The following is a 23,905-nucleotide window of genomic DNA, read 5'->3' as shown; positions in this document are numbered from 1 at the left end:
CAGCCCCAACACTCTCCAAGGGTGCTGTGCATGGGATGTACATGCATGGAAGGTTCACTCTGTGCAGGGGTGTTGATGATTTTTTGATGCTGACAACTATGTTAATGAAAGATGTTTTCTAACATCTTCTGCTACCTGTAACATCCTTTTTTCTTAAAAGACAATGTGAGTCAAAAAGCCACCCAGCCTGGCTACCAACACCTTTTTCATGTCCTGTCTGAGTTACTGTAGTTAAGCATGCAATGGCACAGAGCAGTCAGTGCTTGAGAAACTCTTGCAAGAAATACTGTGACACATGTTCTGAATGGCAAACTGTTCTATTTGTCACCCCGCTCTTGCCCTTTTTCCATCTCTTTTAAATCTCCCTCAGTATCTCTCAAATCCTGATTTGATACCAGGATTCCTAAAAGGTTATATAGAGGTCTAGAAGAGGAGAATGCATGGAATGAAACAGAGTTAATTCATTTATGCAGGAGGTAGGTTTCTCTGAGCAATGGAAGAGCTGAACTGAGTTCCAACAGTATCACAGAACTATTGTTTTCAGTTTCAAAGTCTAGATGAAATTCAACCTGGTCTTTATTAGAAAAATGCCTATGTAAGAATAACATAGATGTAGAACTCTAAAAATAAAACGTTGTCTCGCTTTCCTGTCTTTCCTTTATTAGAGTAGAACAAAATATAAAATGTAATTCTATTTTATGAATTTATAAAAGGCCCTTAATGATAAACTTGTTTTAAAATATGTGCGTGTAGTATAGGAAGGGAAAAGAAAGACAACTTAAAGTCAGAAATCATGTTTAAAAAGTTTAAAGGCTTTGACTGCTCACTGTCTCTTTTGACTAGAATCAGTAAGAGCTTTGCAGTTTAGCAGTGTCTGCAGCCACGAAAAGGATGCCATATAATTGCTTCAGAAAGCATTTTTCTGTATAATAGAAGTCAATTAAGACCACTTTTTCATTTTTTAATAGGCAGGACGTTTTATTTTCAAAGCAGAAGTTGGGGTTAGGTACAATATGAACCACCTTATTTCTTCCCCCCTTTAAAGGAAACTTTAAGGACCAGATTTATAGTCTGTTACTTACTTCATCATAGCTGCTTGTAAAGAGCCTTACATTACCTGTCCTCGGTCTTTAGAACTGCATTTCAGTACCTAGAGCAGAGTGAAAGTAGATGCAAAAGTTTGTGTTTATTCTACGAATGTATTTTGAATTGAATATTAAAGAAATCTTTCCTTCTCATGTCTTAAAACCAAAGAAAACAATGAATCAGAACAGACTTAAGAGGCTGCCTGTGTCCTCACACTAAGTACATGTCAATATCTGTAGGAAAAAAAGCTTACAGTTTTGTGGGGTGGATTAGTACACCCACTGTATTCTTGTTACTTTATGCCATTGTAAAAGTGAAAGACTGCGTGGGTGGGGAAGAGTTTGTTTTTTCTCTAGAGTCCTGTCTTAAAGCTTCCTGTTTTGTGGGGATAACATGTATGACAAGAAATTTCTCAAAAATATGTCTTAAAAATAAAACTGTTAATGTGTTCCAATATATTGGTTATAATGGTTGATAACTTCTGATTTTAACATTCTCTGCAAAGAAGGTAAAACAATCCACTATGAACAAATATCTGTAAGACATCTAACGGAGCAGCAAAATAAATATAGGACAAAATTTTGGAAATATAATGAAGATAAGCCTACTTCTATTGGAAACAAAAAGGATATTACACAAAACCTTGGAAAACTAGCCTTAAGTTCTTAGGTGTCTGACAGATATTGAGTATTTTTGTACATATCACTTTTATTAGTAGAAAAAAATGTGACATGGTTGAGTTGGCTATAACACATTACACTGTTCCCTTTTAAGCAGTCAGACAGACAAAAAGACCTACTTCCTCCTTAGTAGTATATCTGTTTAGCAGTGTTCCATGTTCTAGAGGATATGTATATTTGATTTTTGCAAAACTGAAAAAAATGTGAACAGTTAGCTACTCGGCCTTTGCAGTCAAAACCCTCATTTGGGGGAGGGTGAGGAGTGCTGGTGGGTTTTTTGGAGCAGATTTTTTTTGCCTTTAATATCTGCACAGGGTCTTGCTGCTTATCTAGTGTAAATTCTGATTGTCCTAAACTAGCAGCTGAGGATATCCATAGTGCAAGACCTTTTCAGTAGTGTAAATAAACTTTGGCTATTAAAATATGTTCTTCTATTCTGTCTCAAACACTGCAATTTTTTTTTTAATTGAAGAATTACTTGAATAATGGATGCAGGTCTTGCTTTCATGTTTAATTTTCAGTTAAATGTTTTTAAAGGGGGGGGGAGGGGGTTGTCCCATAGCTATGTAATTTACAATGAAGTCACATTACAGTGCAGTTCTAGGAAGATCAAGTACTATGCAAGAGGATTTAGGGGTTTTACTGACTTTTCTTTCCAAATACTGTAGCAGCTTCTTCAGTTGGCTCTCTTTTGTAGTTAGCAGCAATCTAAGGATCTCTCTACACAGATTTTAGTCTTGGCTAATTAAATAGTTGAGTAGGTATTGAAGAATCTACTGCAGTATGAATGAATATTCTAGAGGGGTTTGTAATCTACTCTGTATCATTGGATAGCATTTTTTGTCAATAAAGAAATTCTTGGAAAAACATATGAAAAAGATATCCATAGTTCTTTCTGCAACAGTCGTCTTTTGAAGCCTTTCTTATTATGAGAAAATAATATAAAAATAAAAAAACTGAAACAGGAAGAGAATAGTAAAGGAAATCAACAAACAATTTCAACAACGAAATAGTTCTGAGGATTCGCTGGATACTACCAAGTAATAGATGTAGTGGTCTGTCTGGTTGTATATAGGAAACAGAATGTTGGTGAATCTGTGAGTATATCTAGAGAAATATTATGAAGAAACCAGAGGGCTTTTTCTTTCATTTTTGGCAGATGATCACTGTGAATGCTTCATTGTTCCCCAGTTCTATTACTAATTCTTTGATAGCAGTTGGAAACGATGGTCTTCAAGAAAGAGACAGAATGGTTCGAGCGTGTATAGCCATTATCTGTGAACTAGGTAAGATAACTGAAAGCTAATTAAGAAAACTTGACATGGTTGTCAGCAGTTTTCTAAGAAGATTCTCTTTTGTGGGTTTGCAGTACATAGATTGTATTCAAATAATTAAGAGTATTTGTTTAATAATGAATTAGATGTTAAATATTCTTAGTGTCAGTTTCATGCATTTCAGTCATTAGTTTGATATCAAAGTCACTTTAACTTAAAATCAAAATCTCTTAAGTGAAGAACCTGAAGATTTCAGGTGTTGTTCTTCCCTTTAAGACTTGCCAATTTTTGGTTTACCTTAAAAACATTTCCCTGCTGCAATTCGTGTATCCAAAACTAATGGATTGGAAGTAGGGGGGATTCCATACCTGAGATGCTGACAAATATACAAGAGTTCAGAGAACTACGAGACATCTTCCTTTAAAAATTTCTACAGTGGGTACTGTGGTTAGATTGCTTCTGGAAGTCTGTATTTGTATCCATGTAAAGGCTATCTTGGACAGTGGTTTGTACTAACTCCCTATACTTGTATACGGGTACTGATTTTTAAAGTTTTCTTCAAATCGGTCAATGAGAAATAACTTCAGCAATGTTTTCAAGATACAAACTTCTGTTTTAAATAAATAAAGTGATCTTTATATATTAGAGTATAAATGTTTTATCCATGTCAGTCCAGTGAAGCACAAAACACTTTTTGTGGGAAAATCCAGGAACTTCTGTATGGAAACTTGGTTGGAAATAAATTGAGAAATTGCTGCACAGTGGTGACTGACCAGTATTTTTATTCATGCTAAATTAGTCCAAAATCTTAATTCATTGCTAATGTCATTCAGTTCTATTAAAAGCTTTAAATGTGCCTCAGCAGTGTTCAGGAAGAAAGAGAAAAATGTCCTAAAGAGACAAGAAGTTTGTTGTATTGGAAGCCATGAAATGTTTTCTTTCCTATGACTGGTCAAAGTAACATGTTTTTCTTTATTTAGCACTTCAGAATCCGGAGGTGGTGGCTCTTCGGGGTGGTTTAAGTACCATCTTGAAAAATGTGATTGATTGTCAGCTAAGCCGAATAAATGAGGCTCTGATAACTACAGTTTTGCACCTCATTAATCATCCAAAGACCCGACAGTATGTGCGAGCAGATGTAGAGTTAGAGGTGGGTTCAGTTTTACTTGTTCAGTGACAGAAATAAAACATTCTATTACTAATGAAAGTGTATAATTTTCATCTCTGATTTCACCCTCTGTGATAGTGCAAAATTTTAAAAATATAACATCTTAGGCTAAGATCATAATGATTTGTAAAGCAGGAATACATAACAGATTGGAGTGGGACTGAGGAAAGGGCAAGACCCATTTAACTGTATTCTCATGTGAAAGTAATGCATGTCTTTCTTTTGTTTAGCGAATTTTAGCTCCTTACACAGATTTTCACTACAGGCATAATCCAGACACAGCAGAAGGACAACTCAAGTAAGTGTTAGTGCTGCTACTTGTGCTACCAGTTGTGTTCATGGTATTGGAATGAAGCTATTTTTTTTTTTTCCAAAGTTAAAATAAAAGCAATGACTAAACTACTTGAAGTTGCATAGAGTAGGTTAGAATGAAAATTCCTAAAATACTGTTAAGCATTTAAGATTTTGAAAGGGCTTGTTTAGCCTGGAGAAGAAAAGGTTGGGAGGGACCCTTCCCTCAGATTACCAGCCTTTCTAATACCTGTGAAGATGTTATCAAGAAGATGTAGCCAGGGCCCTTAGTGGTGGTGAAAGGGCAAGAAGCAACAGAGAAACTGAAACAAGAGGTTCCAACTTGATAAAAGGGCGGGTAGGGTGGGATTTTCTGCAATGCCAGGCAAGTGTTGAGACAGATTGTCCTAAGAGGTCCTGCAGCCTTCATCCTTAAGAGTTTCTAAGACTCAACTGGATAAAACTTTGAGTATAACCTGGTCTGGTCTCATAGCTGACAACTTCTTTGTGCAGGAGTTTGGACTGGAGACCTCCTGAGATTACTTCCAACTTGAATTACTCAAGTTTTTTAAATTATTAAATGGCGTTAGATGCTTAGGTGTGGGTAACTGAATAAGGTCCAAATCTCTAGGTCCCTGCTGTAGACTTACTGTCAGAGGCGCAGAGTGATTCATCTGACCACATACAGGTGCTTACTTTATGATGTTATCTTCCTACCATGGAAACTCCCCTGAAAAAGAAGAAGTATCAATACTTAAAATTTCTAATCTTTGTGTGTGTGTATACACATTGCATAAATATTTATGTACACATATATGCATACATAAAATACCTCTCTTATTCTGGATTTTGTCCCCCATCTAAAATCTCAGTTAACTACTTTTTACTTTCTATGTTAGTGACACTGTTTTACAGTAACTAACTGTATTGTGACATTTGTTGTTTTAATGACAGGGAGGACAGAGAAGCACGCTTCCTAGCTAGTAAAATGGGAATAGTGGCAGCATTTCGATCGTGGGCAGGTAAGATTTGTTTGTTTGTTTGAAGCTGGGTGATTGGAAGGGGAATTTTACTTTCTAGTATGAGCAGTTTGTTTAAACACAGAATCTATCTCATTTGATGTGTCTAATTTCTATCAATACCTTCCTATGATGCTACTAGGATACCATAAAATTGGAGGATGCATACATGGTTTTCTTTGAATTCTACTAAGAAGATGTAGCATTTTTTATGCCCCACATAGAATACCTTATAAGTTGTACCTTGATGGTACTTTTTGACATTTGATGGGTGAGAGTATGTTGAAAATAACTTCATATCATTTTACCTTTGAGATGGTTCTGCCACTGTAAATAAGAAATATTTTGTCTATGTGAAGATACACCAACAGAATAGTTTCATTAGAACTTAAGTTTACCAGGTGACATAACTGAAAATAAATTGCAGATGGACATAGTTTGGGATTTTTCATGTAGGAGACATTTCTAAATTGAAAAAGCAGGTTTTTTCATTTTTCTAAATTCTTTTCTCTGCATTACAATATCTAATATGAAGATACTGCCTCAGGGACTGCTCATTCCTTTAGTCAAGACAGTGTCTTGCAAGTAAACTAGATCAGTTGATACGACCTTTTAACAAAATTCTGAGTAGGATTTTTACAGGCTGTACTGAGGAAATATTCAGACTGTATAGAAAGACTTTTTCATTGTGATACTATCTGCTTTTTTTTTAGTGTCCTGAAAATAATCACTAAGCTTAATTTAATATCCAGGTATCCTTCAGAAGTTTCTCACATATATTCTCACTTGTTTGGGAAGTTTGTTACAACTTTGAAAGTTCTAGGAAGCAGTTTCTGATCTGAGTGTTACTGCATCTTCTCTTACCTAGACAGAACTAATAGCATATGCCTGAAAGGTCAAGTGACTTGAAGAAACAGTTGTCTCAGAGTATGTTAACTGCCATGACACTTTCACTGTTACTCATTCTTTTTTATTTTACTTGTTATATTGGAGACTAGCATCTTAAATGTTTTTATTAAAAAGATGTCCTTATACTATCCTTTCAAAGCACATGTAGCTAAACCAGGCCTGAGGGTGTTCTTGGTTTTTGTTTTGGCTTTTTGTTTTGTTTTTTTTTTTTGCCTGTCTGTACTATCTGCTGTGTTCTACTGTTCTGCATTCCTTATTTTCCAGACTGGGTTATTCTTCAGAGTTGATGGTCCTCATGTGCTATGTCCTCATGTGCAATCATGGCCTTGGAGATAAAATGGGGGCATGCAGCTATGACTGTTCCTGCATTGCAATTGGGATGTTGCCATTCCTGGAAAAGGCCTCTGAGTTGCACTGTGGAACGTATTTAAATGCCCTTAGTGTGTCTAGTGTGTGACACAGAAGTTTTGAACTTGAGGACTTTCAAGTTCATATAAAGGACGTATCATTAAAGTTAATTTTGTATTAGTGAAAATAAATAGATGAGTAGGTGGTATTTCTCATCTGTTAGTAATTTTCAAAGAATAATGGTTTGTGTTTGTAATATTGAAGACAAAAATGTGTGCAACTGGGATTCTTTTTGTTCATTTAAAGTTGCATTTTGAAGAAAATTGTTTGCTGGACAGGATGTTTATGTAAGTTTTAATTTGTTCTGTGAAGTATGAAGAGAAGTGTTCAAGGAAATGAGCAAGATTACTGTCTTTGCAGCCACATTTTTAATGAATAGACTGTATACAAATAGACATTGAAAAATCAGTGTAAACTTTAGAGGTGGTATTCTGTAACATTTAGAAACAATTTGAAGGTTCTCCTTACTAATATTGAAATATTAAACTAATTGCATAAAAATACAGTGTAAAAAGGACCAAGTTATAAGAGAGGCACAGATTTTATTCTACTGTCTTGAAACTTCTGGAAATGAACACTGATCATTTGGGAGGAGAGGGTTTAGAACTGTGCACAGAGAATGTTATTCCAAGTATGTTTAAACTTGCTGTTTAGAATTCACCTGAGATTAAAAGGAACTGAATAATCTGTTAGGTTAAGATACAGCTTTTGATGGAGACACTTCTCACAGTTCTGCCAAGATGCTGCAAATCTGTCAGGTTTAAGATTCACTATTGACAATTTTGTCTTTTCAGTCACTACCATGTAAATGTTATTCTTGCAGATAATTTGAAAATACTGTTCACAGTAGAAAAGGCAAAAATCACTATAGTTTTTAATAGGGAAACAAAATTTTGTTATTACTAAGTTTTGTTAGATATTATTGATTGGAAAGGAGATGACATTATAAAGGTGAAAATGTTAATGATAAGTAATTTTTGTCATCTGTGCTTGTACTCAAACTGGAAATCAAATTTAACAGTGTGTCTACGGCCTTTTTTTTTTTGTTTGGTGAGGGAGTATTCTTACGTATTTAATATTTTCTAGGTATTATCAGCCTGTGCAAACCTGGAAATTCTGGGATTCAGTCTCTTATTGGGGTACTCTGCATACCAAATATGGAAATACGGGTAGGTAGTACATATTTAGTACTGACGTAGGAATAAGATTAGGTGTTTTAATTAACATATTCTTAACATTTTAACAACTTAGTATCTTAAACACAGACTCCAGTTATGAGACCACTACCCTCAAGTTTATTTGACCCCCAAGTCTATAATACCATTATAAAACTCCTGTGAGAATGAAGCACACCCTGTATGTCTGAGGGGAGGGAATGCAGCGTAGAAAAGTATATCAAGTATTTTTCACTCTGGTTACAACTCAAAGCAAGTTCACAGTATCTGCAGTTACAAATTTAAAGCATAAAAATCAGAATTGAATCCATCATAAATAAAAATGTTTCTTCCCAATTACCTGTTAAACCAAGAAGCTGATGGTAGCAGCAGAAATATTCTAAAAAAACTGTAATCGAAGTTCTTTACAATTCATAGTGATGTTAAGGCACAGTTCTAAAGTAAACAAGCTCCTTCTCTTGTCCAGATTATTTCAGTTTATGAAAATAAGCATAGTATCAAAAAAAGAAACACTGAAACAAATACACAGTTTTAGAACTCTGTAAAAAATCTCAACTTCAGTATTTATAGTGAACAAAAGGACAATTTTTGTAAAGCTGTAAAATTCCTGTTGTGCTGGTTTTTTGGCAGCGAGGTCTGCTTGAAGTTCTCTATGATATATTTCGCCTTCCTCTCCCTGTTATCGCAGAAGAATTTATTGAGGCACTTCTCAGTGTAGGTAAGTATTTAGAACCATAAGAATTCTGTCTTTAATTTAAAGCTCTTTAAAATTTTAACTCTTCACTGTCTCCTCTGTATTGTAAATTGCATCAATACTGTTTCATCACTGAATTCACTGGGTGCTCTGAAGTCCTGTTTAAAATTCTTTATCAACTGTTAAGTGTTATGTTTGATAAAAGATCAGCAGTGGAGCATAATTGGAGCATTTATACAAAAGATTGTGAAAACATGTTACTCCAGATTAGACTTCTTTGAAGTGTTAGAAGCATTAGTAACATAAAATAACAAATGTTCCTTAGCTTCCTCCCATGAACCAGAAGATCAGTTGCCTCAAGTGTGTGTGTAGCAATGCATGCTGCCTGCGGAACAAACACGAGGAACTGGAGCTCTGCACCCAATCAGAAAGTTATGATATCCTAGCAGTAACTGAAACATGGTGGGACAACTCACATGACTGGAGCACTATGATGGATGGCTGTAGCTGTTTCATAAAGACAGGTGGAGAAGAAAAGGTGGAGGAGTCATGTTCTATGTTAAGGAAAACCTTGAATAACTACTGTGATTGTGGAAGCCCTGTTGAATGTTTCTGGGTCAAGATTAGAGGGATTGTCTCCAAGGTGGATCTTGCAGTAGGCATTTGCTACCAACCTCCAAACCAAGATAAGGCCAACGAAGCAATATGTGGGTGACTTAAACAAGCTTCAGGTCAACAGACCCAGGTTCTTGTGGGTGACTTCAACTGCCCAGACATCTGTTGGAAGAACTATACAGTAGCTCACATGCCATCCATCACATTCCTGGAATGTGTAGAGGACTGTTTCCTCATACAGATGTTAGATGTGCCAGTCAGGATTGAGGCATTGTTGAACTTTCTGCTCACAAAACAATAAAACCTCCTTTGTAGTATCTCAGTTAGTGACAGCCTTGGCTGCAGTGATGACAGTATTGTGGAGTTTGGGATCCTGCTCAGCATGCTGAAGGTTTTAGATATTAGAAGAGCAAACTTTAGCTTCCTCAGAGTTCATTTGGGAGAGATTCCACAGGAAGCTTCCATGGAAGATAAATGAGCTAGTGAGTGCTGGGAGTTTTTCAAGAACACTCTCCTGGAAGCACAAAAAGTCCATCCCCTTTAAAGGTAAGGGAATTAGGTGGACCAAGAGACCCCCCATCTTAATTGCAAGCTTCTGAGTTTGCTCAAAACCAAAAGAGAGTACCAGAGGTGGAAAAATGGATGAATACTCACTGAGAACTACAAGGGCATTGCCAGAGTGTGCAGAGATACAGTTGAAGCAAAAGCTCAGCTCAAATTGAAATTGGGTAGGGATGTCAAACTACAAGAAAGGGTTCTTCAAGTATGTAAACAACAAACAGAAACAGAAGGAAAATGTTGGCCTGCTCTTAAACATGAGGTGAATTTGTCACCAATAATGCTGAAAAATCAGATGTTGTCAACACTTGCTTCACGTCATCTTTACCAGCACTGTTAGACCCCCGGCCTTTGCAAAAAAAAAAAATCCAAGTTGATGCGAACACAAATAGTGAAGCAGGGGTTGGTATGTGAACTATTACAGGAGCTTGAACTCTACAAATCAATGGGCCCTAACATTATCCCCCAAAGTGTGTTAAGAGAGCTGAATGATGTCACTGTGAGGCTGCTCTCCATAATCTCTGAGCAGTCATGGAGATTGGGGGACATCTCAGAAGACTGGAAGAAGGCTAATGTCACCCCCATCTACAAGAAGGGCTTAAAGGAGGATCCAGGAATTTAAAGGCCCGTAAGTCTTACTTCACTCGCTGGGAAAGTTAGGTAAGAAATCCTCCTGGGGGCTATCCCAAATCAAATGAAGCACGTGATTGGGAAAAGCCAGCACAGATTCACCGTGGCAAATCATGCTTGACAAACCTGATTGCTTTCTGTGACAAAAGTAATCTGCTTGAGTTATGTGAGGTGAACAGTGGATGTTGTGTACCTGTATTTCTACAAGACTTTTGGTACAGTTCCCCTCAGTCTCTTAGAGAAACTCATGTGTTACAGTTGGTCTAGATAAGGGGTCTGTGTGGTGGATGGCGAACAGGCTGACAGGCTGCACCCAGAGGGTGGTGGTAAATAGCTCCTTTTCAAACTGGCAACCTGTCACAAGTGGGGTCCCCCAGGGACTGATATTGGGCCCAGTGCTGTTTAGTCATACGTGATCTGGTTGATGGGATAGGGTGTACCCTGTTGAAAATTGAGTGGGGAAGTGACACTTTGGAAGGGAGAGCCACCCTGCGGGAAGACGTGGTTAGGCTGAAAATATGATCTAACAAGAACCTTACAAAGTTCAATAAGAACAAGTGTAAGGCCGTTATAATCCAGGAGTGCAGCACAGACTGGGTTCTACCCGTCTGGGGAGCAGCTCTGTGGAAAGGGATCTGGGGGTCCTGGCTGGACAAGAAATTTAAAAGAGGCCAATGGTGTGCTGCAGATGCAAAGGAAGCCAACAGGATGCTGGGTGGCCACAACAAGGTTTCTCCAGCAGAGATAAAGAAGATGTTATCTCACTCTACTCAGCACTTGTCAGGCCACACCTGGAACACTGTGTCCAGTTTTGGTCCCCACTATACAAGAAAGATGTGGACAGGCTGGATAGGGTCCATAGGGGGGCCACAAAGATTATCAAGGAACTGGGAAACCTGTTATGTGAGGAAAGGCTGAGAACTGGGTTTGTTCAGTCTTGAGAAGAGAAGGTTTAGGGGAGACCTTATCACCATATTCTGGTATTGAAAAGGTGGTTACAAAGAAGATGGAGACTACATGTGTACAGGGAGTCACACGGAAAAGATGAGGGATAATGGGTACAAGTGACCCCTGGGCAGATTCCGATTGAACACAAGAAGAAAATTTTTCACAATGAGAACAACCAGACACTGGAATAATGTCCCTAGGGAAGTGATGGATTCCCCAACACTGGACACTTCAGATTCAGCTGGATGGTGTGCTGGCCATCTTGTCTAGACCATGGTTTTGCCAAGAAAGGTTGGACCAGATGACCCCTGAGGTCACTTCCAACCTGGTACTGTATTCCATGAAGTGTTAGTGAATGTTTACAGAATAGTTACTAAACAAGTATTTTCTATATATTGTGTATCTGCTAGCTGTCTCCACTGCACTTTACCTGATTTTTACTTTCTCTAGGGCAATTTTATGCTTTTCCATGTCTTTTTATTTACCAGAAGTCTTTTATCTTTAGAATTACTCCTTTGTAAATCCATCCTCTGCAGTGTCTCACAGCACAAAAGTATGATCCCAGAATGAGCACATTTCAGTCTTAATGTTCCAGCAATTCTCTTCTCCAAACTCTGGTTCAAACTGTTTTATCATGCAGTTGATTATAAAAGCTTAATCCTTGTTCTACATTTATAAATAAATAAATCATTCTTTGTTGCAAAGTTGCTACTTTGTGACATATGGATGTACATTTTATAATTTCAGGTGTTATGTTTTCTGATAAACAAGTTTAATGTGTTTATGAATTGGAAATGTCATTATTTTGGTTGATACTTAGAATCTTTGTCCTAGCTTTGAAGTTAGACTTGCTTTGTTCAGGAGTGTGGATTACGTGACTTGTTAGTGATCCCTTCTGACAAAATAACATTTGTTGCCAAGAACTACTACTTACCTACTGACAACCATTAAAATAACACTATGAAATCCAATGTTAATAGTTACGATTGTCCATATTTTCTTATTCTAGATCCAAGCAGGTTTCAGGACTGCTGGAGACTTTCTGATGGCTTTGTAGCTGCTGAAGCAAAAACTATATTACCCCATCGAGCTAGGTCAAGGTGAGCATGTAATGAACTTAGTCTAAGCACTTGGTTTTGTTTTGTGGTTGTGTTGACAAAATATTTGTTGTCTTGCAGACACAAAAGCAAAGAACTTTCTAAACTGTTTCCATACTTTTTTCTCCTTAGGCCTGATCTCATGGATAATTATCTGGCTTTAGTGCTTTCAGCATTTATTACCAATGGACTTCTAGAGGTAACGAATTACTTCAAATTTGAATAGATGCTTGCTACTTTTTTTCTGGAAGCGTTAAAATGGTATACACTAAATGTTGTAACAATGTTTTAACTTTTTGAAGGGTCTGGTTGAAGTGATCACAAGTAGTGACGACCATGTATCTGTTAGAGCAACTATCCTTTTAGGAGAACTTTTGCACATGGTAAGTTAAACTTCTTGCTGAATATAAGTATTATTAATAGCTAGTTGCAAATAGATATTTCCTAATATAATTTTGAATGTGTTACAGACTTGGAACATCTAATTTTTCATCCAAATAGTGGGTTAATTGACATTACCTTTTTTGGCACTTCATATATTAAAACCAGTATGAATCAATAGGAAGGCCAGTTGGAAATTATTGAAAGTACTAGGGATTCTGCCCCAAGGATAATCCTCAGCACTCAAACTGTCACCAGTACACTTCCTTGCCTCAGTACCCAGTTGTATTTTTAAGCTGGAGTCCTGCAAGCTGACCCATCAGTTACTGTGTTTGGGAAAAGAACCATTGCTGATTTTTGCTTTCCTTAGAATAATGGTAGCCTTCTGTCAGTGTATTTAGCTTTCTGCCTCACAGGCTAGGTAGATGAAACTTTTTTCATGTTCAGCTTGATATGTCTTGATGTTATTCATTCAGACAATGAATTAGGTGGAGTACTCTTTCAGCACTTCTATGAGTGGCCCCTTCTACAGAGAAGCTGAAGAGACCTCTCTTTTTTTGTGGTTTTCTTTAACATATCTTTTACAGTAGCTTCTCTCTCTTAACCCAAACTGTTTCAGTATAGAGATGTTACTATTTTCTTCATATACACTCCAGTGCTACCTTTCAGCCTACCAAGGACCTGTTAGGAATGTATGAAGTGATGTGATTTACCTTTCTTTCAAAACAGTTCTTTTATTTTTCATATCCTCTCTTGATGACAAGAATAGTGTATACAGCAGAACACTTTTTGATCAGTTTTCTTGTGCTTTTTTTAATCTTCCTTCCAAATAAACAACTTTATAAGAGATAGTAAGATTGTGAAGTACAACTTTGTCTTACAAAAATTTGAATATGAATTATTGGACATTATTGCATTTTCAGCTATTGACTCATTTCACTCGTGTTTAATGTTCCAAAAAACAAGATCACAATCTTCAGATACAGGATTTCTTACTACTACAGTGATTTACACCATCTCAGCTCAGAGGCATGAGTCACAACTACAACAAATCTTTCTTTAGTCTCTTCAGTGATTTTTCTTTAAATAATTAGTAGAATTTCTTGAGTATTCAGTCAACTATGTAGTTTAAAAAGAGGAATCTGTAATAACATATGCTGTTTTTCTGGTTTCTGGAATACTTTTGAAGGGGAGTGACTATTAGTGATACAAGTTTGCTGCACAGCATAGGTATTTTTTATTTTTCGGAAGAGATGATGCATTAGTCAGAGATGACTGTTTATCAAAACACTGAACAAATATTTGTACTTTTACTTAGCTAGTTTGAAGAGATTGAAGCAATTTATCTTCAGTATTCTTAAGTTTCCAGAAATATTTGTGGAATTACATATGTTTCCCTAAATAAAAGCAATTAAATGTTTAGTAACTTAGGAAGTTGTTGATCAGACTTTTGTGTGTGCATATAGTTTTTAATAGAGATCATCAACTTAAGTTGTATTTCTGATTTTAGATTTTTTTTTTCAGTACTTTTATACACAACAGGGATATCTGATGCTTTGCATCTGTATGTTACCACTTTAAAAGCCACCAGTGCAAACAGTACAGATTAGAAGGCTCTGAAATCTAAAGTTGTCTTAAGTTACTTGTTGTAACTTGTGTTGTGTTTCAGATTTATTAGTTATATCAAATATTTATGTGTAATTATTGCTCTGACGTTATGCAGAAGGCAGTTTTGTTGTCATGCATCTGTGAAAGTGTTGTGAAAACTGATAGATTCTTCAAATGTTGATCCAAAAGAGGTAGCTGAAAATGTTGTAATAAGTTATTCTAACCAGTCTTTTTTTGGCTTTTAGGCAAACACAATTCTTCCTCATTCTCACAGCCATCACCTGCACTGTTTACCAACGTTAATGAATATGGCAGCATCTTTTGACATCATGAAAGAGAAAAGGCTGTAAGAATACTAAGTTACATTTAGAAGCAAAAATAGTTATCTCCTTTTTCCCCTACAGTTGAGTGAAAATGTACAAGTTTTCTGGTGGCTGAAATCGTGGCTGTCTTTATGGGAAAGCAAATACATGCATGCATATAGAAATGCTCTGTCACACTTAGTAGGAAAATAGTTTCCAATGCATCATTCCAAAAGTGGTTACAGTAACAATTTAGAAATTTGGGAGGAAAGTTTTGGTAGTGAATTTCAGAACACTTTTGCATAGATGGCAGTATTTTTAAGCAGAGTTTTTCTTAAATGAACTCTGTGGTGCTGTTTGACCAAACAGCATCTGAGATGTGTTCTCTGTGTTTGATATCTTCATTGTTTCACACTTTGTTGGCATTTTGATACAATTAAGCATTCAAAACTAAAAAAGCCTGTACCAATTTTTTCTCTTCTGTTGTTTATCTGTAGCTCATTATAATAATAGACCAAATCAGTGAGTTATTAGTGTAAGCAAGAGCATAAAATGTAATACTGGCATGAGGCTGGTTTTTGGGGTTTTAGTTTTTGTTGTTTTGCAGGATTTTTTAAAAACTGTTTTCTTCATCATATGAAAATGATGATTGTAATAATAGTAATTATGTTAATGCTTTATCAGTACAAACTTTGAACAAAAGCACCAGAATTTTTTCAGTTCCTTTCAGTTCCATTTAAATATAAGAATGTAAGAACAGAAATTTAAAATTTAGTGCAGCATTCTGCAGTGGCATGTACTTAGGAAGCAGTACTAGGGAACTGTTTGGTATTCATGATGCCATTCATATATATATTTAAGTATCTGTCTTGAAATAGAGCCTTTTAATTTCTCTTTGGACTAGAAATACCTGAATTCTCAGATTTTAAAAATATGTGCTTTTTTATTTTAGTTATTTTTTAGAATTTCTCTGTACATCTACTGTTCTTGCAATTTAACTTCTGAAGTATTCTCACATAAAGTACCATCTCTCAGGTACTTTACACAATTTAAACCTCTGAGGAAAGAAGTCAAAGAATTTGATATTCATGTGTCTTTAAAATGTATTTCTGTAACTCAGTGTTCTTACTTGGATTTCTTTGTAGAAGACCATTAAATAGAGTGTGTTGGGATTTTTTTCTAATAGAAATTCTAGGAAATATTTTTGTTAATTACCCTGGCCATTCCTGATCTACTTTGTCTGATTAGTGTTATGGTAATTATACCATAACTTTCTATTTTGTCTTTCATTGACAGTGATCACACTGACAGTGATAAATCAGTCAGTGATAAATTACAGAATGTTTCTGAACTGCTACTGTGAAACATAGTGCTCTTCTACTTTTGAGTTTTGAAGGCTTCTTATATGTTAGTAGAAGATTCTGATATGTGAAAACAGTTATTTTTCACAAAAAGGCATCTCTGAAATGCCATTACAGGATATTTCACTGGTCAAAGCTGTGGGATGAGAGGAAAGATGAAGAGCAGAAGGGATACATTTGTGGATTACCTGCAGTTTTCTTACTTTTTGGCATTTGTGGACATACCTGATAGAGTAGTAAGAATTCCTGTTTTTATTGAAATAAATTGATTTTGTAGAAGTACTGTTCTTATTTGGGGATCCTGGTTTTGGTCAGCGCTCTGTGTTCTTTCATACTCTGAAAGACTGTAAGCACTGTTACAGATTAAATTTACGTAACTTAAATAAGTGGCCAAATTCAAAGGTACTTGTTTGAAGGTAATACTAAATAAAGACTCTCTCCTTCCCTGTGAGAATTTTTGTTTGTGGGAAAGAAAAGAGATATTACCTCCTCACTTTTAGACTTTCTTATTTTATTTGCTTAACAGCTTGTTCTTTTTCTGCTACCACTATTTTGTAATTAACTGTTTCTTGTCAACTGTCATTTCTATTACTTCCTATCTTTTCCTGGAAACTTCTTACATGCTGTTGCTGAGCTGTTTAGATACCAAGAACAGGAAACATACTACTGATACTCCTGCCACCATCTGGGGAAAAAAAAAAAATACACAAGAAATACTTTGTTAGTTAAAGTTGAAGCTAGCCCCCTTAACTCTCAACTTTACTGCAGAATGTTGATCTACTGTGACATCTTGCAACACCTTATCAACTTTAAACTTGACGGTATCTTCTGTGAACTATGATAGGCACCACTAGTTGCAGAGCAGAAGAAAAGGTATCAGTAAGGCTCATTTTGCAGTACTAGAAATTCTGAAAGATACCTATGTGATTTCAGTACAAGACTGAGGCCTATGGAAACATGAAAACTTAAGAAAATTATTTCCTTTTTAATTGCTTTGAAATTATTGGTCAGTTCTTTCTTGAGCTATGTTTACTTGCTCATGATAGAGCAGTGGTAGTCTTTAGTTGCCAACTGTTACCCAACTACTGATTATAGGGTGTTTTTTTCTGTTAGACGAGCAAGTGCCGCACTCAACTGCTTAAAACGTTTTCACGAGATGAAGAAAAGAGGACCTAAACCTTACAGCCTCCATTTAGATCATATTATTCAGAAAGCAGTCTCAACACACCAAAAAAGGGATCAGTACCGTGTGCAGAAAGACATCTTTATTTTAAAGGTATGACCATTATTGATGTTTCAGAACAGAATTTGACTTTGTATTTTAGAGACTTAGATCCTGCCCCCAAGCTTCTCTCTCATCTAATTCAGAGGAATTTATGTAATGCCTTTGTATTATAGTATTTTATTAATTTAATTGGCCTTGTAGGTACTTGTGGATACTATTTTTCATTTCTAGAATTTGAGGAGTGACATTACAAGTTTTTAATGCTTCTTTGGACCAATTGTGATCTCTTACTATTAGATTCTTAATGCATTATAACCATGCAATTTATTTTCAAATGCAAGTTATTGTGGAGCATAACCCTATTAGTGATTGTTACATGAACAGTAATTACATTATGTGTCAAGACTGGAAAAAAATGTAAGGAAACTCACTGTAGTTTCATGTCTGTATTCCAGGATACAGAAGAAGCACTTGTAATGAATCTTCGAGACAGCCAAGTTCTCAATCATAAAGAGAACCTTGACTGGAATTGGAATCTAATAGGGACCATACTGAAGGTGAGCTTAAAAAGGGCATGATATTATTTTTTTGTTTGGAAAGAAGTCTCTATTTTACATGTGAGCTTTGACTTTCTAATATTAATTAATTCTTTAGTACATACCATAATCTGTTTTATTTCAGAATTAGGATCTCATGGGTTTAATCAGTGCTGATACAGTCTCTTTGTATACAACCCTTAAACCAGGTGCAAAAATACAGTTAAATTCACAAATTTCTTAAGCATGTATTAAATTTTATATAACATTATTTGTATAGAAATAGACTTTACAGCATTAGTTATAATGACTTTAAAGCTGCTCATACTTTAGACTTCAATCCACATTACACAGGGTTACTACTCAGTTTCATTGAAGATTTTTTTTTATATATAACATGAGCTGAAGGTTAAGGCTGGAGGTGGGTTATAGATCAAACTTCAGATGTTTAGACTGAGCTACATATGAAGACTTCAGAAGTATGCAATCTCATTCTATGTGCACAGTTTTTAAGAGACTACATGTTGTTTTTAAGCAGAAAGTTTACTGGGCAAACAAGCAGAAAATCTTTTGAGTAAGAACTTTCTGAGGGAGTACTCAGTATAGTCTTCAGACCAGAATAGCTCCTGTCATGCTGTGCATCAAAGCCATCCTTCTGTTGTTATCCCCAAGTAACACTGTCTTACTGTCTTCTTTACTGTGTTGTTACAAAGATGGTGGAAGTACAAAAAGGAGAATAATGGTGATGATCATAGTCAAGATTATATTTTTGGGAAAAAAACCCTAAATATTTCTGTGCATTTGTTCAGGGGCTGATAAACTCAAAGACAGCAAGAATCTGTCTGTTATAAAGACCTGAATATGTATATGACAGTAACTTTCTTCCACCAAATTTCACTGTTTACAGGCTTTGTACTGCAATTACTAGATTTACTGGATTACTGGATAACTATGATTGTTAATCACAGATATTTTAGCTTTGATTCAGTATTAAAGATACTATCAAGAAACTTTTTCAGAATCTCACTGTTAATTAGTCTGTGTAATGATTTGACAATGGACGTTTTATGCAGTTGACCACTAAAGTATGTGGTGGGGTTTTTTACCTGAAATTTAGGTCAAACTGTCAGTTTTCCTGCTACCTCCCCAGAAGTATATTTTCTAGTGTTCCGTCAAATAGTTGCTAATGTCTCAAAATCAGTGACTTCTGTCTTTCAGAATGAGAAGTTTGTGTGTTTTCTGGTTTAATTCTAACCACTTCCATTCCTGTTGAACTTCACGTCACCAACATAAATGAAGATAATGTTATCAGTGATCTATCTTTAGTCCTTGAATGAGCAGGATCCAGATTCCAGTGTTTGGACTTCGCTATATCATGTGGCTACTCACCTCCCTCTTGTCTCCATCACAGCCTTACAGCTGTGGGGCATCAGCTTTCTAACCACCTCACTACTTGCATCTCATGTGGTCCCTTACTGCCTTTTTTACTTGCTCAGCTTGCTATCTTAAGCTGCTCAAAGAGCAGCAAAAGTGGCAATGTTCAGGATGGAAGAATTTCAACTTTGTCATTGATGGTAGAGCTTAATAAGTTATCTGACACTGTTACTAGTGTAGTCAGTTTTACTAATCATTAACTAGTGCACTCTGTGTCTTAATACTAGTATAACAATTGGAAATGTAGAACTGTATTGCTTAGGTAGGAGAGAAGAATGTTTGATGCATTTCTTCTGTTCCTCCCAAGAAGATATTAGTAGCAACAAATACAAATCTGAAACCATAGAGACAAGAGATGGCTGTAAAAACAGAGGAAAATAGAATAGGAAGAGAGGATAGGTGCAGAAGAAAGTATTATGACTTCATGTGACCTTTCTTAAAGCGTCTTACAAGGTATCAACAGAGGAGTTTAAATACCATTTTAATAAGCAGTATTTAGCAATAAGTGAGCTATAACAGAGTAATTACTATTTTTAGAATAACTGATTAGTAGTAAATATTATTTCCCTATTAAGCATATCAAAATATTTTTGTTATTTGCAGAGAAGAAACTGAGGAAAATAGCTTATTTTTCATTAGCTTTTCATAGTTTGCTAATTTCACAAGAATTATGACCTTGTACATATAGCATGCGGCTGACATTCCTGGTCCTTCTCTAGAAAAAAATGGAACAGTTCTTGGAGCAGGAAGTGTGGGCTTTTCAATAAAATAAGATGTTTTTATAGGTTACATCAGGTACAAGAGAACTTACACTTCTGATTATTAGTCAAAAATAACTATAATAGAAATGAGTAAATTTTAGTGACTAATCAAGGACTGATGTACAAGTTTCACATAATGCTATATTTGCTGTTTTTCTAGTGGCCAAATGTAAATCTAAGGAACTATAAAGATGAACAGTTGCACAGGTATGTAAAAATTATGTAGACTTCCTTTGAAGAAAGAAATTTGTAAAAACTGGGGTTTAATATTGCAATAAATTATTCCTTGGATTTGTAACATTTCTAAAACTTAATCTATAGATGAGCAGCAGAAATGAAAATTTCAATAATTAGGTGGCAGTGTTTGCTTTAAATAAACAGGTCTTTAAGCTTTAGTGGTTTCTTTTCTATACACAGATACTTTAGGTATGTATTCCCTTAAAACTCATACCAGCTTTTCAAACACTCTATTTAATTTTAAACTTAAATATTACCTCTGATATTTCATGCGTGAGTACTGGATGTCAGTACTTGACAAATTTTAATAGAATAGGTCTATGGTTGGTACAGTTATGTGATTACAGCTTTCATCAAAAACCAAGAGGAAGTTGTTTCTAGTTGCAACTAATGTCAAGGGAAGCATATGTGGTTTAAAAAAACAACAAAAACCGCAAAAACAAAGCAGAAAGATATAAAAAAACAGCCAGAAAAACAGTTCAGCTTTGTTTCCTTTCACGTCTGTTGGCATTAAGATATTTTTATTACTTTTATGCATGTGTGGTAATAGTGTTCCTAATTAGTTCTTGGATATCCCTTTTAACGTGCATTTCAGAAATTTAATTAAATTATTTTGAAGAGTAATTTTGTATTTGTAGGCATGGAAAGCTACTTCTCCATGAATTTGAGGAAAAAACCTAAAGCTAAAAAACATGCTGGAAGGTTCACACTGCTCACTTTTAAGTTTTTAGTAAAAAGTCATCAAGCTACTTACATAGCATTCCCAGCATAAGTAGTAGTCCCATTGTAATCATGGCCATAATTTAATTTTTCATTTGTATTTTACTGGGGTTTTTTCTTTCCCTAAAGATTAATTGTCAATCTGTATTTTGCAGTAAAGGATTATTTTCCAAATCTGGTGTTTTATAATGCTGCTTGTCTAAAGCAATATCTGCAGTCCCAGCTGTGACATCCACACCCACCCCTCTACCTACCTCCCTGGGGCAATGTTCCTGATTCCTGGTTTTGTGCTGTGCTCAAGCATTGTTCAGTGCCTAAATAATTTAATTTCAAAAAGCTGAGAAAATCTAGGTTGAGTTAGTTTAAGACTTGTACAGTTTGATACTTTCTGCAGGATTGCGGGTTAGATGCTTTAATGGCTCTAAAATGCTGTTGCTCTTGTTTAGTTATAACTAAGCCCCAAATCTCTCAAGTTTCACTGCTGATCATAAAAAAATTCTCAGCCACTTTGTTTTTGAAATGTAAAGTATATTACTTTGTTCTTCCATAAGTTGATTTTGTTTTACTGTTAGTTTTCTAGTGGTGATCTTACAGCTGTTAAAGTGAAATTTCAGTTATTTTTAACATAGATTCCTTCATTTCAGAGATAGTTAATGTGTGTATATACATGTTTCTGTATACACACTTAAGTATATACATAAATATACAAACATATAAATGTGTATGTGTTTATATATTTATTGCTAATAACCTAGAATAAAGTAAATTTCATTTGACAAAATTTGAAGCAGCCCTGAGATTTCCTTTATAATTGGTCCTGTGTTTGGAATTAGGGATAGTGGCTTACTCTCACTTGTTTAACTAAAGGCACAGTGCTTTAGTTAAGTTTTCTTAATGCTTGACATATCTACCTTCAGACAGAACATTCTTGTTATTTTAAAGCACAAGTGCGTGTTTGTTTTGACTAAGAATTGGCAAGGGGAAGTTCTTCACTGAAGATTTATTCCTGCTATGCAAAAGCCAAGCTATATTGCTCACCATGATTTCAGACAGTCTGAGTGAGAGTCTGTGTTTGCAATCGCTGTGTTTATGCTAAGAAATGCTTAAGTGAGGTGAATGAAAATACTGTTGCTGAATAAATACAGCCTTTTCCTGGCACAACACAAAAATGTATTTTTCACAGTAATGTTAACTATTATAGCTGAAGAAGACTCATGTCATGGACTCTTTTTTTAGCTCTTTGTCAGTCTAAATAGTGTAGTCTTTGAAACTCACCCCAGGATAAACTACAGCAGAATAAATTATAAGAATGAGAAGGAAGTTATGGCTTCTAAGAGCATAGAGAACCTGAGTTCCTTTACTGTTTTGAGTCATGGCATAGAAGATTTTATAACACTAATTGAAGCCACATCTATGAAATTCTGTTTAGATAGACTCTTTACTGCTACCTGCTACTCTTTTAATTACTTCTGAAAACTTAATGCCAATAAGGTAATTTAGTCATATCTTTTCTACCAGCATCATTTTTTACTTTGAGAATGTCCTTGTCATAGTGAAAAATATCAAATTCTCTTTTACTTTCTGTAGGTTTGTAAGGAGACTGCTATATTTTTACAAGCCTAGCAGTAAATTGTATGCCAACCTGGATCTGGACTATGCCAAGGCTAAGCAGCTCACTGTGGTGGGCTGTCAATTTACTGAATTTCTTCTTGAATCAGAAGAGGTAAGAAATTTTCAGCTACAAGACTGAAGGTGGAATGGTAGTGCTGCTCTATACTACTTAAAGTAAGAAACCTTAGTTTTAGTAAAGACTTACATAGACTTTGGGTGTTAAATCTAAAATGATCAGTGTAATTAAGAAAGATAACTTAAAATCTTGAATTGTCCAGATAAGACACTGAGGAAGACAGATGTATTAGTGGAAGTTTTATTAAATACATCTTTATTAAATGTAACTTAGGGTTTGGAGTATTTTTTATTTTGGCTATTTATAGTCTTCCTTTCTCCACCTCCTTTCTTCTTTATGCCTCAGGCCAGAGGAAAATGTCATTGAACAAACCTTTTCCTGGAAAGAAAAGAGTTGGTCCCAAGTTGTCTCCAAGCTAAACTCCTTTTATTTGCCTTGAACCTTTTTCTTTAGTCTGAATTGTGCTTGCCAGATAGCATTTCTATTTTGTATCTGTATTGTGTCTGTACGTTTTAAGAAATTTTAAATCATGGATTTCAGTAGAGGGACCCAATTCTGTTACTAGTAAATGCTATTACTCTTTGGTCTTTTAGGATGGACAAGGTTACCTGGAGGAATTGGTTAAAGATATTGTACATTGGCTCAACTCTTCATCAGGAATGAAACCTGAACGTAGTCTTCAAAATAATGGTTTACTAAATACCCTTAGCCAGCACTACTTTCTCTTTTTTGGTACTCTCTCTTGTCACCCTCATGGAGTGAAAATGCTTGAAAAATGTAATGTGTTTCAGTGGTAAGTGTTTTTATTCTGTTTAAATTGTGCTTATGGATGTAATAGTTACGAAAATTGTGAACTGTGCATGAGACAACCATCTGTAAAGCTGGCAACTTTAAATTTCTTTTGATTTACTCACAGGTAAAAATCACAAATTGTGGGGATTTTTTGATGTTGTTTTTTTAAGAAGGGGTCTTTTATTCTGTCATTACTGAACAGATATGGGTTATTGGGTCACAAAATAGCTTACTTTTTCCTGTCCACATCTATCTGACAGAAATCGATATCAGGAAGGATGATCCTGTCTTGAAAAAGGGGGGGGGGGG

The 23,905-nt window shown here is 35.5% G+C and overlaps 1 protein-coding gene across 1 annotated transcript in view; it reads left to right on the top strand.

Moving 5' to 3' along the window:
- Positions 1 to 23,905, top strand: part of RICTOR (RPTOR independent companion of MTOR complex 2) — a 101,151-nt gene that overhangs the window by 44,768 nt on the left and 32,478 nt on the right. Inside the window, exons 6-20 of the mRNA XM_026865377.1 lie at positions 2,926 to 3,052; positions 4,021 to 4,190; positions 4,439 to 4,506; positions 5,454 to 5,521; positions 7,922 to 8,004; positions 8,641 to 8,728; positions 12,465 to 12,555; positions 12,685 to 12,751; positions 12,855 to 12,935; positions 14,787 to 14,887; positions 17,318 to 17,480; positions 17,885 to 17,986; positions 20,321 to 20,367; positions 22,705 to 22,840; positions 23,398 to 23,597. Of these exons, the coding sequence (XP_026721178.1) occupies positions 2,926 to 3,052; positions 4,021 to 4,190; positions 4,439 to 4,506; positions 5,454 to 5,521; positions 7,922 to 8,004; positions 8,641 to 8,728; positions 12,465 to 12,555; positions 12,685 to 12,751; positions 12,855 to 12,935; positions 14,787 to 14,887; positions 17,318 to 17,480; positions 17,885 to 17,986; positions 20,321 to 20,367; positions 22,705 to 22,840; positions 23,398 to 23,597 (1,592 nt within the window). The remainder of the gene's footprint in view (positions 1 to 2,925; positions 3,053 to 4,020; positions 4,191 to 4,438; positions 4,507 to 5,453; positions 5,522 to 7,921; positions 8,005 to 8,640; positions 8,729 to 12,464; positions 12,556 to 12,684; positions 12,752 to 12,854; positions 12,936 to 14,786; positions 14,888 to 17,317; positions 17,481 to 17,884; positions 17,987 to 20,320; positions 20,368 to 22,704; positions 22,841 to 23,397; positions 23,598 to 23,905) is intronic.

This window comes from Athene cunicularia (genome assembly GCF_003259725.1).
Source record: "Athene cunicularia isolate RWA chromosome Z unlocalized genomic scaffold, athCun1 chrZ_part1, whole genome shotgun sequence".
NCBI classification, from domain to species: Eukaryota; Metazoa; Chordata; class Aves; order Strigiformes; family Strigidae; genus Athene; species Athene cunicularia.
This window is presented reverse-complemented; position numbering and strand designations above follow the sequence as displayed.